At 47.9% G+C, this 16,503-nt stretch overlaps 1 protein-coding gene and 1 pseudogene across 1 annotated transcript; one reads left to right on the top strand and one right to left on the bottom strand.

The window, feature by feature from the left end:
- LOC114040712 overlaps positions 1 to 11,471 on the top strand; it is a 33,938-nt pseudogene extending 22,467 nt beyond the window's left edge.
- A 3,024-nt stretch (positions 11,472 to 14,495) lies between these two features.
- On the bottom strand, positions 14,496 to 16,478 carry LOC114040660 (von Willebrand factor C and EGF domain-containing protein-like). The gene is made up of 2 exons (XM_027858774.1): positions 16,350 to 16,478; positions 14,496 to 15,647 (listed from the first exon to the last, which is right to left on the bottom strand). The coding sequence occupies exon 2, from the start codon at positions 15,622 to 15,624 to the stop codon at positions 15,016 to 15,018; it is 609 nt and encodes a 202-aa protein (XP_027714575.1). The 5' UTR covers positions 15,625 to 15,647; positions 16,350 to 16,478; the 3' UTR covers positions 14,496 to 15,015.
- Positions 16,479 to 16,503: the final 25 nt, after the last annotated feature.

Below are 16,503 nucleotides of genomic sequence, written 5' to 3'. Positions count from 1 at the left end.
AGAGACAGAGAGACAGAGACAGAGAAGCAGAGACAGACAGAGAGAGAAAGAGAGACAGAGACAGAGAGACAGAGAAAGAGAGAGACAGAGAGAGAGACAGAGACAGAGACAGAGAGACAGAGACAGAGAGACAGAGAAAGAGAGAGACAGAGACAGAGACAGAGAGACAGAGAAAGAGGGAGACAGAGACAGAGACAGAGACAGAGACAGAGAGACAGAGAGAGAGGAGAAATGGGAGCGGGAGCAGGTCACTCATCCACAAGCCAGTTGCAGCCGTTAAAATCACGCCGCTGGGGAGCCTTGAGGTGACGCGCTCTCTCTTGCTCTACAAATATCTGGGGGACCCTTGAGATGATTCGTCGTCTTTTGCACTGTAACAGTCCCACAAACCAACGTTTAGCCCCGAGGACGTCCCCGGGCTATCTTATCTTGCCGGTTCCTCGGATTTCTGAAGACTCCAGCGCCGCAGAACTCCCCCAGGGAACTATTTGTAAATAGAAGTGACTCTGCCAGATCCTATTAAACACAAATCTCCAACAAGATCAAATTCAGCATCCCCGGTTGGTTCCGGAGGACTGATGTTAAAAGAGGCTTCCCTCCTCTGTGTGAGGAAAGGTATCCTGCAAGAACAGAATGTTGCATGTTCTCTCAGGTCCATTCCAAGATCAGATGATTTTGCTTAACTTTTATAAAGCGAAGGCTCTACAGCTGAGGGAGAGGGGTGTGGCAACCACTGTATCAAAATAAAATGTATCCAAATATATTCGTTAAAAATAAATCTATCTGGAAATGTGTGGGCAGCCGGGTGGCACAGTGGATAGAGCCCTGGGACTGGAGTCAGAAAGACCCGAGTTCAAATGTGGCCTCAGACACTTAATAGCTGTATGACCCTGGGCAAGTCATTTTACCCTGTTTACCTCAGTTTTCTCATCTGTAAAATGAGCTGGAGAAGGTAATGGCAAGCCACTCCAGTACCTTTGCCAAGAAAACCCCACATGGCGTCAACAGAGAGTCAGACACAACTGAAACAACTCAGCAAGAGTTAACAATGGCTTTTACAAAACGTAAAGTGTACAAAATTTCACAAACTTTAAAAACCATTCTCAGCTCAAGGTCATACAAAAATAGGAGGCAGGCTGGATTTGGCCTTCGGGTTGTGGTTTGTCAGCCCCTAGTTCAAAAACAATTAGCATAAAATATTTCCCCAAAATGCACGCACATCCGTGGGAAGAGTGGGCTCAAGCTGAGAGGACAACGGTTTTGACACACACACGGGGAACGCTTGGCCAAGGAGCCACATACCTCCTGGTACAAATGTCCTTTCTCCGTATGCAGTCCTCACGCACTTCCCCTTAGATGTGACTTTTTACTGGCTGCTTCTCTTGGTCACAGGAGTTCACACTCCCTGGATCAGCCTCCTCTCTTGGGTGACCTGTCTTTCCACAGCTGCCTGACCTCAGTCCGTCTCTGCTCCCAACGCAGGCACTTCCCCTGCCGTCAGACACAGCCGCTCTGGGAGCCAACCTGCCATTGGACGCCGTAGCCACCATCATGCCGGTGGATAACGTCACCGTCACAGCTTCAGACCTCTAGAACTTTCAAGACTCACTAGGTCACCTGGACACTTCCATCTCTGGACATCCGATGGCCTAAGTCTTAGATCAGGTCTAAGATCAAGAAGGAATAAATATAAAGATATGGTATTTGCCAGTTTGGACAGAGAATAGCTGTCTTCTCCTCCCTCCCCCCTGCCCCAACTCTCAACACTAACTTGAAATAGTCCACATATTTCACAGTTGGAAAGATTTTTTTAACAACTCCCCAAGAGCCCGGTAGTTTGCTTTTGTATGACCCCTGAGTCATCAGTTTTTCTGGCCCAGAAACCAATTAAGGAACTCTGTCGTCACGTCTAGAAGTGGTGGAAGTGAACCAGGCAGGAAATATCTAGGCATGCTTCAAGAAGCGGTCAGTAGGCAAGGATGTGCTGATAAATGTTTAACAATCAGCTCTCCAAAGCCACACAGCATACTTTTAAGTTTAATCAGTATTTACTAACATTTTCTCCATTACTTCCTTAATTTGAGTCAATCAACAAAATGACAAGTGTATCCCTGGTGAGTAACATTGGTTGATGCTCAAAGAGTAAATGCTTACCCTGAAAATTGAACAATTATCTCTCACAAGCCAATACAAGCTGGCTCCAGCGCAGCCCTACCTACATAGGACATTGCACCCACGTGAACACCTCGCTCCATCCCAACAAACATAAACACATATATGCATCGATATATTTATTCATTTGTTTGTTTGTTTGTTTGCTCGTTTATTCATTTAATCATAGACATACAGGACAACTGAGTAGTAAATGGGCCCAGAGCTGAAAGGGTGGAGGAGAGTGAGCTGAGCTGACTTGGGGAGACTGCAGAGTTCTTGGAGTAACCCCCAAGCTTCTCCCTCTGAAATAAAGGTTCATGTTTTTAGCCTCAATGTTCTTCCAGTCATGCTATATGGCGGTGAGTCACAGAATGCCCCAGAAACGAAGCAGAGGATCACCCAAAAGGCGTTGGAGATGGGCATGGTGGGTATGAGCAGGCTATAGCAAAGTTCTAGGATAGACCTTATAAAGGATGTCTTCAAAGAAATATGTGGTCGAAGAATAGGAAGGGCTGATTGTGTGGAGAGAATGAAAGATAAAGTGGTTCCGTTAGACTTGCCGCTTTTTGTAGGCCCACCACCTGGCACATAGTAGCCATTTGATAAATGTTGGTTGATGGATTGGTCAGCCCTCCTGCTCCTTTGGTGCGCTCCCAATGTCAAGAGGCTTCCACGAAAGCCCCCGACATACGTTGGGTGTCCAGCCTGTGGGTGGGAGTCAGACAGGACAGATCTGGATGTACCAGGATCAGCCCAATTGGAGGAATGAAGCACACATAGCAATGAGATCACACATCCATTGGCTACTAGCTTTGGGTTGGCTCTGTTTATTCTACGACCGGTCTTGTTTGGGAATTTGTATCATGCTGAGCACTTCGCTATTACTCTCTTTCTTGGGTTTGTATTCATGTGTTTGTCCTTTGTGGCTGTCCATTGAAGTCAAAGCAAAATTGAATCCAAGAAAAATAACATTGAAAAATGAGGGCATGAGACTACAGGCCTCTAAGGTACCTTTGAGCCCTGAGCCCCTGGATTCTGTGAATCAAAGATTCCCTCCCCTTGCTCCTACCCCTCCTCCCTAAGTCTTCTCCTTCAGGGTTAAACATCCCCATTTCCTTCAGCCAGTCTTTACACAGCACGGTCTCAGACCCTCCGCCATCTTGGTTTCCCTTCCCTGGATGATCTCCAGGTGTCCGTGCCTTCCTTCAAGGTGCTGCTCAGAACTGAACATGGTGCCCCAAATACGCGCTGATGGGGCCTCATCAGCAGAATCATCACCTCCCTCATTGCAGACACCACGCCTCATTCAGTGCAGCCTCTTTCAGCTCCCCTCGCTGCTAGGTCACACTGTTGACTCATGCTGACCTTCCTCTTCATTAACTGGAAAATACCAGTTGGCCTTCATTGACCTTCAAACTCGGTCTCCTCTTATCCTTCCTGTCTGGCAATGAAAGCATCTCAGAGGACTCCCTTCTGGAACCAGTGCAGCCTTCTTCAATCACACTGATTACCTCCTCCCCGAGGTTTCCCCTGCTAGGATATTCCCCCATCTCTCTGGGGGAAGGACTTCTGTGCTTTGGGGTTGACTTTGTTTGGGGTTGTTTTTCCATATCATTTGGCCAAGAAGAGGTCATAGCCCAATCTGGGCCAGGATCTTCCCAGAGGAGTCATCTACCCAGACCGCTGACCTCCTCTCCTTGACCGTGGGCCATCGACAGTTCACGTGTAGGGATGAGATCTTGTTCTGGGCTCACAAATTCCAGAACGTTTAGAGCTAGAAGGCACTTTGGGACCTTTCGGCTGACTCTTCATTTTACAGCCGAGGAGAACTGAGTCTCATAAGGAGTAAGGAGCAGAGACAGAATTGGAACTCAAGGCCTTCTGGTTCCAGACCCAGGGCGTTTCCCTACGTTGCCTCACATCCCCATCACCGGATTTGGAAATAAAAGGGTCCTCAGAGGTCACCTGGTTCAGTCCCCTCATTTCACAAATGAGGAAATGGAGCTCAGAACGGAGAAGTCCAGGGTCACATAGCAGGCCAAACCCTTCAACGTGAGGCCTTCTCACTCCAAAGCCAGGAGCTCTTTCTACCACTGGCATCCATGGCGCTTGGCCCCAGTGCCTGACACATGGTAGGCACTTAATAAATGTTTGTTGACTGACTGACTGACTGACTGACTCAGAGCTAGAAGAAACCTTCATTTTGCAGATGAAGAAAGTGAGTCGAGGTGAGGAAGTCACTTGTTCTGGTCTCAGAGTAATGTACAGAGTGGAGATCCAAGCCCCTTTGTACTAAGTCCTCTGACCCAAATTCCAGGGCTCTCCCCACCCCTTTCCTATTCCACAAACAAATACAAGCTTGTAGGTTAGACGTCACTTATATAGTACTTTGGGAGACTAGGTGGCACCATAGTACACAGAGCACTGGGCTTGGAATCAGAATGACCCATCTTCATGAGTTCAAATCTGGCCTCGGACACTAGCTGTGTGACCCTGAGCAAGTCACTTAACCTTGTTTGCCTCAGTTCCTCATCTGTAGAATGAGCTGGGGAAGGAAATGGCCAATCGGTCTAGGATCTTTGTCAAGAAAACCTCAAACGAGGTTGAGGAGAGTCAGACACGACTGAAAAACAACCAAAGAGTAACAAAAATGTAGTGCTTTAAGGTTTGCAAAGTACTTTGCATATGTTATCTCACTTGTTCCTCACCACCACTGTAAGGGGCAGGTACTAGTATTATATCCATTTTACAGATGATAAAACGGAGGCAGAGAAAAGTTAAGTGACTTGACCAAGGTCACACAGATAGTAAGTGCCAAAGGCAGGATTCAAAGCCAAGTGCTCTTCCTCCAGGTCCAGGGCTCTATCTGCTATGCCCACTGCCTCTGCAGGTAAACATTTCTTTCCAGGTATGGGGTTTTTGTTTTTATCACTAAATGTATCTTTTCCTATTCTGCATTCCATCTGCATCCGCCCCAAGCAGTCCTGGGTATTCATCCAGTCGCCCCTCTCCAAAGGAAAGCCTGCGAGGCTCCATTCTTGGGGTGACTCCAAGTTGGAGGGAGGGCCATGGGCACAGGTCCAGGATGGGAAAGGGTCAGGATAAATGAACTTTTCACAAAATGACCCAACATGTTTCCCTCTCGAGGGGAAAGACCAGGAGACCTATGATGAGGGAATGGAAAATATGTCCTCAATGTTATGGAAAGTTTGCTGCCCAAAGTGGGGGAGAGAGAGAGGGAGGGAATCTTAATGGAAATGCTTTGGGGGCATTGGCTGCAGAACTGCCTATGGGCTCAACTTGGAGAGTTTCTTGATCAGTAAGTGATGATTCCCAGTCTCTCTTCAGTGAATCTTTGAATGAATGAATGAATGAACAAACAAATGAATGAATGAACAAACAAATGAATGAATGAACAAACAAATGAATGAATGAACAAACAAATGAATAAACAAATGAACAAACGAATGAATGAATGAATGAAAAAGTATTTATTGAGCACTTACTGTGTGCCAGGTCCTGTGATAAGTACAAAAGAGAGCCATTCCCTGCTCTCGAGAAGCTCACGTTCTAATAGGGGAGATGACACACGTGGAAAGCCTCAGGTTGGAAGAGTGGGGCTGCTGCTGGCACATGGTTTGAGAATGGCTCAAAAGGGGCATCGAGGCCTGGTCAAAGGTCACCTGCCAAAGCCTAGGGGCCTGGTGAGAATCAGAGGTTTGGAGATATCCGCAAAGTGACTTGGTGACCTGGATGAGATCCAGTGACATCTGTCTGACTTCCTATGTCCCTCCTAGGAAGGGAGGGAGGTGGTGCTGTGGATATCAAGCTAGGTATGGAGTCAGGAAGACCTGAGTTCAAATTCTGTTTCAAGTCCTTACTAGCTGTGTGACACTGACCAGGTTTCTTAATCTCTTTCTGCCTCAGTTTCCTCAATTGTAAAACCTATCTCAAAGGGTTGTTATGAGGATCAAATGACATAATTTTTGTAAAGCACTTAGCACAGTGCCTGGCACATAGTAGGCACTTAATAAATGTTCATTTCCTTCCTCTCTCCCTCCCTCCCTTTCTTCTAGTATTTGGTTTGATCTATTTTTGAAAACTTCTTTCTTTCTTTCCTTCCTTCTTTCCTTTCTTCCTTCCTCCCTCCCTCCCTCCCTCCCTCCCTGCCTTCTAGTATTTGCTTTGATCAGTTTTCAAAAGCTTCTGAGCATCCTGTCTTTACCACTTTGCTACCTGTCTGACCTTAACCAAGGGACTTCCTCTCCCTTGGCCTCAGTTTCCTCATATGTAAAATAAAGAAGTTGGTGGACACGGCCTCTGAGGTCTCTTCCAACTGTAGGTCTGTGATCCGATATCTGATACTCTAGGAGCTGCCTGCCTCTGGGAGCCCCTGGGGCAGAGAGCCAGGGAATGATAATGTGAAGTTCATCATCAGTACCTCATCCCCCATCCTGGTTAGCCCTCTAAGAGCCCTTCCAGCTCAGCATCCTTGAGCCTCAGATCCTACGAAGTCCAAACTCAAGGAGATTAAAGGCTTTCCAATCTTGCTGTGGTTGGCATTGTCTCAGCCTTCAGCGGACAGCTTGGACAGAACAGAATGTATTCTCTTCCTCACTAAACCCATCCCTCCTCCCAACTTTCCAGTTTCTGTGGAAGGCACCATCATCCTTCCAGTCACCCAGATCAACAGTTTCAGAGATATCTCCAGCCTGGCCCTCTCTCTCATCCCAGAGAACCAGGCAGTTGCTTCTCTATGTTCTCAGTATCTCTCATCCATCTCCTCTCCCCATTCGCACAGCTCTCCCTCCCTTTCTAGCCCAGGCCTTCATCTCTCCCTTGAATTCTTGGTGAGCCTCCCCACTGGTTTCCTTGGCTCCATGCTCTTCCCTCTCTAATTGCTCCTGCACACAACAACCGAACTGAGTGACCATGTCACTGCCTTTCCTAGAGATCTTCTGTTTCCTTTAGAATGAAGTGCAAACTCCTCTACTTGGCATTGAAAATCCTACCCAAGCCCGTTTTGGCCCAATATTCAGGCTTCCTTCTCCCTACCCCCATTCCCATGCTCTCTATCCCAGCTAATCTGGGACCAAGGACTCCAAGAGGCAGAGATGAGAAGGGAATACATTCCAGGGATAGCAGACAGCCAGAACAAAGGCACAAAGATGAGAGATGGAGCCTCTTTTGTGGGGAATGGATGGAAGGTCACTTTGGTTGGACTGTAGAATACATGAAGTGGCGCAATGCATAACAAACCTGGAAAGGTAGGAAGGGGCCTGGTTGGGCAGGGATTCAAGTGTCAGCTGAGTCCGTATTTGATCCCGAAGCCAATTGGGACCCACTCGGAGTTGAGGGTGACATGGTCAGACCTGTATTTTAGGAAAATCACTCTGACAGCTCAGCTATGTGGAGGATGGAGACCAACTAGATCATTGCAATTGTCTGGACAAGAGGTGATAAAAGCCTGAATGAAAGTGGCACCTGTGTAGACAGAGAAGGTAGAAACAATAAGATTCAGCAAATGGTTTAGGTGTGTGGGCAAGTGAGGGTGAGAAGATGAAGTATGATTTTGATGAGAAAGTTGAGTCACAGAAAGATTAAGTTACACAAGATCTCTATCAATCAATTGATTAATAAGCATTAATTAAGTACCTACTGTGTGCCAGGCATTGTGCTAGGCGCTGCAGATAAGATAGAAAGAATGAAATAATCCCTATTTTCAGGGAGCTTTAAGCCCCACCTAGGATGGGATAAAAGAACACTGGTATGTACCCTCTCTGCTCTCATGCCCACCCAGGGATGCTCTAGTTTTATGGCAGTTGAGTGGCACATGTACAGGGCATGGGACTTGGAACCTGCTGATGCAGATCTCAACCCTCTGTAATTTAGTAGATGCTTCTTGAAGGTGATGATGGCCAAAAGCATCATCCCCCTACAGCCAATCTCGGGAAGAGCCTCTCCTCAAACTGACTGGGACCAATCTTTGGGCCCTGGCCACAGAAAGAGTCCATCAGCTGGCCTGTCCTTGAAGCTTGTCTGGCTGGGTAAGACCTGCAAGCACTTGTGTTTGGCTGCCCTGGATGGAGAGAGTGCAGGGTCAGCCCGCACCAGTACTGGAGAGATTAGGGGAGGACACCAGGAGATAACATCATGTCTGAACCACGGAAATCACCCGAATACTGAGCAGGCACTCAACAAGGAGTCAAGGATGACCAGAGATCATCTTGATGATGACCTCATTCCATAGGGTCCAACAGGGCTTGACTTGACACCACAGTTCATTCTCCATACACCAGGTCAGGAGTCCTAGACACCAACCATCTCATCCTACTATCCTGCATTCCTCTCATGCACAATGACTCCCCTGAGATCCAGGTCCAAGGCTATGAATTCCACAATAGAGCAAGCCTTCATCACTTCCATGACTAGAAGAAGAAACTCACGGGATCACAGGGTCATGGCTTTAGAACCATAAGGGATCCACAGAAAATTAAATGTAGAAATATTAATGTAGAATATCGGTTATTAAAGCTGAGAGGAACCTCAGAACTTAGAATTTCAGAGGTAGAAGGAACTTTTAGACATACAGCTCAATGTCAGAGCCAGGAGGAGCTCTAGAATATAGAGCACAAAATGTCAGAATTAGAAGGAATCTTTGCTCAGAGAATGTTAGAGCTAGTAAGGATCTTAGAATATAGCAGGCAGAATGTTCGCGGTAGAAGGAATCTTAGAATACAGAATACAGAATTTCAGAGCTGGAGAGAATTCAAAAAACATATACTATAGAATGTCAGAGCTGGGAGAGACCTTTGATCATTGAATGTTAGGGCTAGAAAGAACTTTAGAACATAGAACACAGAATGTCAGAGTTCAAAGGAATCTTTAAACATAGAATACAGAATTTCAGAGTTGGGAAAGGTTCTAGAACATAGAATACAAAATGTCAGAGCTGAGAAGGAACCTTTAGTCATGGACTTTTAGAGCTAGAAAGAACCAAAGACTATAGATCACAAAATCTTAGAGTTGAAAGAAAACTTTAAACATAGAATACAGAATTTCAGAGTTGGGAAAAAAACTTTAGAACACAGAATCTAGAATGTCAGATCTGGGTGGGACCTTAGAAAATAGAACAAAGAAAGTTGGAGCAGGGAGGAACTTTGGAGAGCCAACTTGCTACCTCCCAGCTTGATGATTGGCCAAACACTTTAAAGCCACTATCTCATTCGCCCCAACTCAGTCACAGGAATTCAGCTTAATTGAATAAACATTGATTAAACATCTGCTACATGCCAGGCACCATGCTACCCTGCTGGGGATACCAAGACAAAACCAAAAGCAAACAATCCCTGCCCCAAGAGGCTTCCATTCTACTGGCACCAGATGAGCTCATTTGGGGGAGCTTTCAGTCCCTTTCAGGTCTAGCTCTGGGATCCTATGTGTGGCCTTCAGCAAATCACTTTCTCTCCCTGGGCCTCAGTTTCCTCCTCTGTAAAATGAAGAGGTTGGTCTAGATGACCTCTGGGGTCTTAGATGTAGGATCCTATAATCCTGTCACTTTCCCCACCTCCAAATGCCCTCCCCCCAGAGCCTTCCTTCATAGTACTTCTCTAAGAAGAACCAAATTACATTTTGGGATCAATGTCTGAAATTAGAAACAGAACAAATGCCTAAGTCTGGGAGCCCCATTTTAGGAAGGACATTGATGAACTGGAATGTCCCGAGGAAGTCACTGGAGGTGGTTGAAAGACCTTGAGTTCATGCCCTATGAGAATCAGTTGAAGGCAATGGAGTCTTTGGCTCTGAGGCATCTCAAGGGGATGTGGTAGCTGCTTTTGAGTATCTGAAGGGTTCTTGTGTCAAGGAGAGAAGTCTGTTCTTGGTTCCAGTGGTAAGAACTAGGAGCGATGGATAAATCTTGCAATGGGAAAGATTTAGAGTGGATGTAAGCAAAATTGGAGCTAACCATCGGAGCTGTCCAGCAGTGGAAGGGGCTGCCTCAGGGGGCACCGGGTTCTATCTCATGAGAGGTCTTGAAGGAATAGTTGGGTAACCACTGATGAGATGTGCTGTGGAAGGGATTCTTATCCAGGTACTAGGGACAAGGTGGCTGCTTTGAAGTTCTATGTGTCTGTGCCATCTCAAGCATCAGTCAATATGGAAAGAAGGGGGATTATTAAGGGACCATCCCTGTGGTTTTGAAATCACAATAGGTAGTCTCCAATCCTATGCTTAAGGCCAGCCCCAGTCTAGGGACCAGGAGTAAGTTCCTGAAGATTTGTAGCCATCTCTCTCTCTCTCTCTCTCTCTGTGAGTGTGTGCGTGTGTGCGTATGTGTGTCCTACCATCACCACGAATGGAAACATCACTGCTTACAATGGGGGCTACCAGGCTATCGCAGACACTGGGACTTCACTGGCAGTTGGCCTTGCCGATGGAATCGCCAGCATCCAATCTGCCATAGGAGCCAGGCAGAACGCCAATGGCGAGGTAAAAGAGTGATGATCCCAAGCGCTCCATTCTAGACTGACCCTTAGCAGAAATGTGAAATGTATCTAATTCTCTCATCTCTCCCTTGGTCTCCTTCCCATCTCAGATGGGAGTCAGCTGATCTTCCATCAGTATTCTGCCACCAATTATGTTCAACATCAGTGGCATAAAGCACTCTGTACCCGCTAATGGCTACATCAGGCAGGTAAGGAAGCCAAAGGCAAATTGACCCTGGGATCTCCAATGGGCTGAAAATATTATCATTGGTGCTCCCTGTTCGGCCCTAGGCCAATTTTGCATTCACTTGCCTTTGTATATTTTGTCTCCCTCCCCCAGGAGAACATACATTTCAAGAGGCAGCATAGATTAGTGTGACAGGAAAACCTGGCTTCAAATTCTGTCTTGGATATTTACTAGTTGTGTGACCCTGGACAAGTCCTAACTTCTCCGGGCTCCACTTTCTTCATCTGTAAAATAATGAGGTTGAATTCAATGGCCTCAAAGATCCCTTCTAGTTGTAGACCAATGAATCTATAAGGTCTTTGAGGCCGAGAGTCATTGGGCAGCCTTGTGTTGGGATCCAGCAGCACAGAAAGAGATTAGAAGCCCTGAGGATTGGCTATTCCTTGGTTTGAAAGTCCCCCAGAAGCTCTTGGCTGGTGCCTTGGAGAGCTGGGTTGTCCTTCCTTCACCACCCACTGTGCATCCCAACTATGGCCCTAGCATCCTCTCTTGTCCTCCTTCCCCAGAACAAGGGAGGCTGCACCAGTGACTTCTCAACGTTGAACTCAGACCTGTGGATTCTTGGGGACGTCTTTATGGGCTGATACTTTACCATCCTCTAGAGAGGAAAGAACCAAGTTGTCCTGGCAACCCTGGCCAAAAAAGAGCCGGCGCCTTCAGGGCTTTGAGGTGACTTGCCCAGTCCCCTTCAAGTCCCCAATATTTATAGTCCTCTCAAACGCTTCTCTGCTGGGATGGTGGGTAGGATAGAGAGCCCTGAATGTTAATAAAACAAAGAGAAAACTAGCCCGTGGAATCGCTTCTCTTTCAACTGTACTTCCCTACCACACTATTGGGTTAAAACACTAGGCATGGGAAATGGGAGAGAAGGGCGAAGGTGGTGAAGTGGAAAGAATCCCAGATTTGGAGTCAAGAGGACCAAGGTTTGCAGCCCAGTTCTGCTACTTATTATTACCTGTGTGATCTTGGCCAGGTCACTTAATCTCTTTGGGCCTCAGTCTTTCCTTCTGTAGACAATGGGAGAGTTGTCTATCTAGATGGTTCAATGATTCTATTACCCTTTTCCCACCTGCATAGTCAACTATTAAAATCTGGTAATGCATCTTGTGCTTCCACTGATATCGGGGACTCCCAGAGAAGGAATGAGCAAACTACGAGAATGGGCTTGATTGCCTCTATTTTGCTCCAAAGTGTCCCTAGCCTTTCTTTATCCCAGGTGTGTTCCATCTTCCCATCTTCCCTAGAGCAGCACTCACAGATTGTTGATACATGGCTCACCCCAAAATGTTTCATAGACAAACGGAACGATGTGGCATGGCAGCTAGAGGGCTGGGATTGGAGTCAGGAAGACCGGAATTCAAATCCTGCTTCAGATACATAGTAGCTGTGTGTAAAGAAAGTTACTTTACCTTTCTCAGCCTCAGTTTTCTCACCTATAAAGTGGGTATAAATATAGCACCCACCTCACAGAGTCGTCAGGAGGCTCCAATGAAAGAATAGATGAAAGGCACTCGGCAAATCTTAAAGTGCTATATAAATACTACTAAATGTGTCTGGGAAATGCCAGTCTACAACTTCAGGAATCTCAGCATTGGAAGGGACCTCAGACTACCTAGTTTAACTCAGATGGAAAAAAAGGATCTTCTCTACCATACTAAGTGACCATTCAGCCTCCACCTGAGAGCCCCCAGTAAGTGGGGTCCCATATCTCCCAAGGCAGCCCATACCCCTTTTGGACATCTCTGATTGGTAGGATTAGGACAGCTAGGGTGCACCACAGTGCACAGAGCACCAGGCCTAGAGTCAGAAGACTCAGCTTCCTAAGTTCAAATCCGGCCTCAGACACTTACTGCCTATGGGACCCTGGGCAAGTCACTTCACCCTGTTGGCCTCAGTTTCCTCTTCTGTAAAATGAACTGGAGGAGGAAATGACAAACCACCCCAGTATCTGCCAAGAAAACCCCAAATGGGGTCATGGAGAGTCAGACACGACTGAAAACGACTGAATGACCAGGATTGGTAGGAAGTTCTTCCTTACATCTAGCCTACTTTTGCCTCCTCGAAACACCCCTTCTGGAGCTATGCAGCACAAGCCCAACTTCTTTTCCCTATGACAGTGTGTCAGATACTTGACTGCAATGAGTCTGCTCGTCTTAGATGTTCACATCTCCATCTCTGGTAACCAAGTCTTATGACATGGGCTCAGAACTCTCCCCCAGCCTCCTGCCCTTCTCGAGACTCTGGCTTGTCACTCTCCTTCCCTAACTGGGCAAAACCCAATATTTCAAATGAGGTCTGAGCAGGACAGACAACAGTGACATCAGTCCCTCTACTGACACGCTTTTCTCATTTGAGATCTTGCTAAGCCTAGACAAGAAGGTCCCTGGTCCCAATCACCAAAGGCAAAAAGAAGGGCTTGTCAGGGCAAAAATCCGAGCTCTCGGGGACACCGCAGTATGCCCCAAGTCCGCTCTAGCTGCTTAGAAGGAAGAGATGGGTTTGCCAGCGTTTTGTGGGAGAAGATGGCATGAAGAATCAAGCACGTGAGTTTGTTCTCCCACTCATAAAGACTCCTCAAAGCCCTTGAGGGTGAAAATGGTTGTGGTCCTTGGCTGAAGGCCAGACCCTGTTACCCCTCGCAAGGTATCCCTTCCAAACTTTCACATCTCATCCCTAAAAATGGCTCAACCCACCCATCGACAGGCAGGCATCTAGGGCCTTTCTGTTCTCTGGGTCTTCACGCACTCCTTGTCCTCCACGGGTGCACATTCTCCTCCATCTCTTGGAATCCCTCACTCCTTCCAATCTCAGCTTGAGACCTTCGCTGATCCTTCCAGTGCCTGGCACCTCCTCCACCCACCAGATTACTGCGCAGTTTCATTGTATTTACTTATATGTGTACATACAGTTTGCCTTCTATAGAATGTAAGCCTCTTGAGGGCAAGAACCATTTCATCTTGGTCTTTGTAGCTCGGCAGCTAGCACAGAGTAGGTGCTTAATGTTTGTTAGATTGGATTGAACTGAAGCCAAGTAACTTCTATTCCAGACACAGTAACCAATCAATCCACAATTATTAAGCACCTACTGTATGCCAGGCATTCTTGCCAGGCCTCAGGAATACAAATGCAAGGAGTGAAGCACTCTCTCCTCTCAAGGGGTTTCTGGTCCTTATGAGGAATGTAAGTCATTTACCCACATTCCCCATGTCAGGGTACACAAGGTTTGGCTGCTGGGCTGGGGGCTTCCCCTCAGATTAAGGGAAGGGGCTTTCTCTCAGACTGGAATGCTGCGATGAAGATGTGGTTTTTCTTCTTCTAGAATAGTGTGACCATGGACAATTTCCCGAAATTCTCAATGCTCTAGGCAATGCTGTTCAGAATATAAATTGGAGAAAAGGTGCCAACCCACATTAGCAGCAGGAGTTTCTCTATCGGGGAGTTCCTTAAGCTGAGCAAATCAAAGATTCCATTTTTATTCCTGTGCCTTAGAATGAAGCTATCGATTCCATTCCAAACTCTCCCTGCTCTCTGGCTATTCTCGACTCCAGTTATTGGTGGGGAGGGGGATGAGGAAGACAGAGGGGCGGGCGGGAATGAGTAGGGCAAGCTTGGGGTAACTGAGAAAACCTTTAATTGGGAAGCCTCAGGCTAAGAATGAGGCGCCAGATGTTACACAACCACGAAGAAGTCTTTGAAGCCGGTCCACACCTGGGCCAGCTCCAGGCCCTCCTCCAGCTCTTCTCAAATTCCTGACCTTTCCCAGAAAATCAAAGAGGAGGCTGGGAAGATGACCTGACATGATGGGGGAGGCCGTGGTCTGCTTCCTTCCACCATCTGCCTGGGCTCCGTGTTGTCTAGGGGAAAGGCAAGATCTGGGCTTCATCCAGTTTTCCATTCCTGTCCAGCATAGGCTTGGTACCATTGGGATCAGGTGAAAGCCCACAGGTAAGCCTTTCCCCATCCTTTTCACCAGGGACATCTCAAAATGTGATCACAAGTACTCCCTGGACCAGGAATCTCAATCTCTCTCTCTCTCTCCCTCTCTCTCTCTCTCTCTCTGTTTCTCTCTCTCTCTCTCCCCCATTCCTCCCATGGGCTTCCTCACATGGCCCTCCAAACAAGACGCCGTTATACACTCTGCTCTCCTTCAAGGGAGGGATTCTCTGTAGGTTTCTGCCGGGAAGAGCTGGGAGAAACCGTAGAGGAGGAAGAGAGTCTAGCCATGCTGAGAGAGGACCCAGGAAGTACTGAACTGACTGTGGGGGGCTCTGAAGGGTCCTGCTTGGCCTCAACAGGCCCAGAAGATCTTGTCGCTTTGATGACGGCTGGCGAAAGCCCCTCGGATCCTGAGTGGGTATGGAGGGTTCCTGGAACCCTAGATGGTGGGAGGGAAGTCGCTGACATGGCAGGCAGAGACTGAGGAGCCTCTGGGGAGGCAGGAGGTAGATGAGAGGCTCCCGGTGTGAAGCGATCGAGGCACGAGACCCCTGGTAAGGAACAAGAGCCCAGAAAAGCCCTTGGCCGTTGCCGGGGCAGGCGAGAGGCCTGTGGCCCCAGGGGCTTCGCGGGCAAAGTCTCCGCAGCAGACGTGTTCTTTCTCAACAGAACCTGGAGGCGCTGAGGTTTTTGATCCCGGGCATCAGCCTGGGGGACTCTAGGGCAGACGCTGCAGTTTCGGGGGGTCAGGGCCGCTTCTCCAGGGCTCCGGGCGGCTTTCCGCGGAGAGAGCTCAGGCATCCCTTCCACAGGAAGCAAGACCCCTGAAGGTTCAGGTGGGAGGGGGAACAAAATCAGTGCCAATACTACCCCACCACCACCCCCAGCCCCAGGCCTGCAGGCCCTAAGCACCTCCTGCCGTTTAAACCGGCCTCAATCTGACAATGTCTACCCCTTGAGAGCAGGGTCTATGTTTTGGGACAGTGGAGCAAGCACAGGGCCTGGAGGCAGGAAGACCTGAGTTCTAATCCTGCCTCTGACTCTTAATAGCTATTTGACCACTGGCAGTCTCAGTTTCCTTCTTTGTAAAAACGGGCATAATAATAGCAGCCACCCCCAGGGTCATTGTGAGGATAGAGTGGGATGATATCTCTGAAACCCTAAAGCGCAGCCAATGTTAGTTATGATTTTTTCTTTTCTTTCTTTGGATCCTCAGCACTTTGCACAGGGTCTAAAGCACACAGTAAGCGCTTAATAAGCTCCTGTTGGCTGCTGTTACCTGACTACACACGAAAGAGAGCTGCTTTGGAGTCAGAAGGCCCTCGCTTCAAAAACCAGCTCTGTCCTTTCTACCTGGCACGACCTTGGACAAGTCCCTTCCCCTCTCTGGGCCTCAGTTTCCACATCTGTAAAAGGGGGGGGCTGACTCGATGATTTCTGAGGTCCCTGTCTGCTGTGACAGTCTTTGACTCCAAGAAGAGGCAAGGGATGATGCAGGGGAGGGAGGCCCAGGGTGAGGGTCTCACCTTGGCAGGAGGTGCAGCAGTCCCCTGAAGTCGGACCAGGGTCGGTGCAGGCTGGCTGGCAGGTGACCTTCTCACAGCTCACCTCCCCAAGCTGCAGGAGCAGGGAAGAACCTGTGAGCCGTCCTGCCCAGAGAAATGCCCTTCAGGACCTCTT

This window comes from Vombatus ursinus, unplaced genomic scaffold (assembly GCF_900497805.2).
Source record: "Vombatus ursinus unplaced genomic scaffold, bare-nosed wombat genome assembly UNPS02013931.1, whole genome shotgun sequence".
NCBI classification, from domain to species: Eukaryota; Metazoa; Chordata; class Mammalia; order Diprotodontia; family Vombatidae; genus Vombatus; species Vombatus ursinus.
This window is presented reverse-complemented; position numbering and strand designations above follow the sequence as displayed.

Excerpts from the sequence above, each read along its gene's own strand:
- LOC114040660 (XM_027858774.1), bottom strand. The coding sequence starts at position 15,624 with ATGCCTGAGCTCTCTCCGCGGAAAGCCGCCCGGAGCCCTGGAGAAGCG.